The 2,585-nt window shown below is 38.6% G+C and overlaps 1 protein-coding gene across 1 annotated transcript; it reads right to left on the bottom strand.

The window, feature by feature from the left end:
* Positions 1-4: 4 nt before the first annotated feature.
* Positions 5-1,133, bottom strand: LOC108355158 (uncharacterized; the record flags this gene model as incomplete). Its single annotated transcript, XM_017606333.1, has 3 exons — positions 5-36; positions 106-239; positions 299-1,133. Coding segments are annotated over 3 exons (1,001 nt in total), but the record flags the coding sequence as incomplete, so codon positions are not given.
* Between the last annotated feature and the right edge of the window lie 1,452 nt (positions 1,134-2,585).

Raw genomic sequence — 2,585 nt, 5'->3', positions numbered from 1 at the left:
TGATCTCAGCACACGCTCTCAAGTCACCCCGTAGATCTGAAATATGAGAAGAAGCATTCAATTATAGTTTTATTTATCAAAAACTAAATTTATAAGATTACTTACATTGGTGATTAAACAATATGCTAAGGCAGTTAGCACAAGCATCGCGTTGATCTTTTTGCAAAAAAGCTTCAATAAGCCGATGAACGGCATCTATATTATTCGCTCGTATAAATGATGAGGAAAGGGAACTTGATCTTAGAAATAAGGAAATGTTAAAGTAAATCGCATAAATCTCATACATAAATATGCCTACCTCTTTGCCACAAGCTGTTGCAACTCTGTGTAATGTTCATAGAGGTCGGTAGCCGATTTTTGATCACAAAACCATTCACTTGCAAAGCATTGCTTCCACACGCAGGCTATAACGAAAATATCCTTCTGCTCAATGTAAATTGAGCGTGCCACTTGCATTAGCGAAACCAAAACAGCCTCGCTTTTCTGTGCCAAAGTTTCCTCGACGATGGTTCGAAACACATTCCGCGCCATTCTTCGGCCCTCATCCGTTTCAATACAATCACTATAGCCACGGTGCAAAGTCATCAAAGCTACATCCGCACTGCCACTGCGCCAGAGCGCCATGGCTTTGAAAGGCGCAAAATTGGCATATACTTTTATAAGTGGATGAGCACGTAATTTACACAGATCTGCCAATGACTCTATCTGTTGCAAGCGACATAATTGCATGAGGTATTTAAGGCAAGACACCAGCACTTCATTGGATGGCAACTGCTGATGACGAACGCACTGCCTGATTAGGTACAGAAAATCGGGTTTATTTTTTATTTCTACAGTAGATAGCAACAAATTGTCTAATTGTGCTTGAGACAACGATCGTATATCTAGTCCCAATTGTGGCGAACGAATAGCCTGCAAATCAGTTACAACACCTTTGGACAAAATATTCACATTCTGACCGAAACTGATTGACTCTAATTCATTATTTTCGCTATAACTGCTTGCATTAAGATCCGGTGTATTACTCTTCATAGTAAACGAATCTCTCAGCTCATCCCATTTTTTTGAGTTGCGGCTTACCAATTCGTTTGTTAAGCAATCGATTGCATCCATTTGTGTCGATTTACGCTGCACTGNAATTAAACTTGTAAGAAATAAGTAGTTATTTGTTTAATCAATAAACTGTGTCAGTATAACACTTTGCGATGACTTTTCGTACGTTTTAAATTTTACACTTTTGTATGTAAACAAAAATTATATCAGCTGTTCGTCTAACTTGCAAGTTTCTGCAAATTTTCTGTTCGCGTACTATTTTGGATATTTCTCTCTTGTGAGCGAACAGATGACATTTCGCCGGAATTTGGCAGTTGGTTGGTTTCTGCTGGAGATTTTAAACGAACGCACCTAGAGTAGAAATTGGTTGAAAGTTCACCGCTTTTAGTTTTTAATAGAAATTGTTCCAGAAGTCCACCACTATTTAGGATCGTGAGCGCAGAGCGGAGCAAAATTAACAGAAATATTGGCTTTGTTTCTTTTCTTTTCTAGCAAATAATTATCAGGAAGAATTTAATTCGCCATCAACACCACCTTGTATAAATTCGCCTTGAGGTGGTGTTATCGGGTCCGCTGATTTCACGGAGAATTTGTACCTTTTGTCAAAATTATGTGTTTGTTGTAATTTGGCTTTGTACTGATTGTCAAGGAACGTATAATTTGTTGTTGTAATTTTTGTTTTTGTTCTGTTATCACCACCTTGTATAAATTCGCCTTGAGAAAGGCCTTGCGCAAANCTGCAAATTTGCGTTCGTGCAGAAATTTGCAAGTTTCTCAACATGACAGAGAATTTGAGAGAATTTTTTCTTACTCTCTGATATTTTGAGTGTTGGATAATTCTTGCTGGATTTTCGACGAACAAACCTAATAGCAAGTAATCAGCTGATCGGTGTATTTGACTATTGAAAATATTTGGCGGGAATTTTTGTTTTCCAGTGCTGGTAATAAACCAGCATTCAGCCGCAGGGTACTCCATTATTATCGCATCTCTTCAACAAAGGTAATGGTGGCGTACTATCCTGTGGCATTGAAAAGACACAGGGGCTCAGATGCTGGTTGCCTTTAAGGCTTCGCCACGTATGTAGACACAATTGCAGTAGTGCGTCAAGAGAAGCGCTAGGTGTTTGTAGAGAAAGCTGCCGTACAGCACACGGCAATCGTTCTTTGAAGTTTAGCAACAAGATTTGCCACGCTATAGATTGAGAGTCTGTTCTACCATACCACTGACTCATAGCTGATTATGGGTCTGATCAAAGAGGTATAAATACAGAGGATTCTCTTTGGTGACAGAACCCACATTTTCCAAAGACATATCTTTCCGCACACGTCGAAAACGTGAAAATCGCTGAACACCTGAAAAACCGGGCGGGGCGTTATATTCTTATACCGTTACTCCTGCTATTATATGTGTTACTAACTTACACTTAATTAACTAAATATGAAGGCCAGTTCGCATTTAGGTCTTAAATTTATTCACAGATGCATGTATGTAGGGTAAATGTTTATACATATTTAAGTATATATGTATGTGC

Source organism: Rhagoletis zephyria, unplaced genomic scaffold (genome assembly GCF_001687245.7).
Source record: "Rhagoletis zephyria isolate East Lansing unplaced genomic scaffold, Rhagoletis_zephyria_1.1 Rzeph_scaffold_42853, whole genome shotgun sequence".
Classification (NCBI taxonomy): domain Eukaryota; kingdom Metazoa; phylum Arthropoda; class Insecta; order Diptera; family Tephritidae; genus Rhagoletis; species Rhagoletis zephyria.
This window is presented reverse-complemented; position numbering and strand designations above follow the sequence as displayed.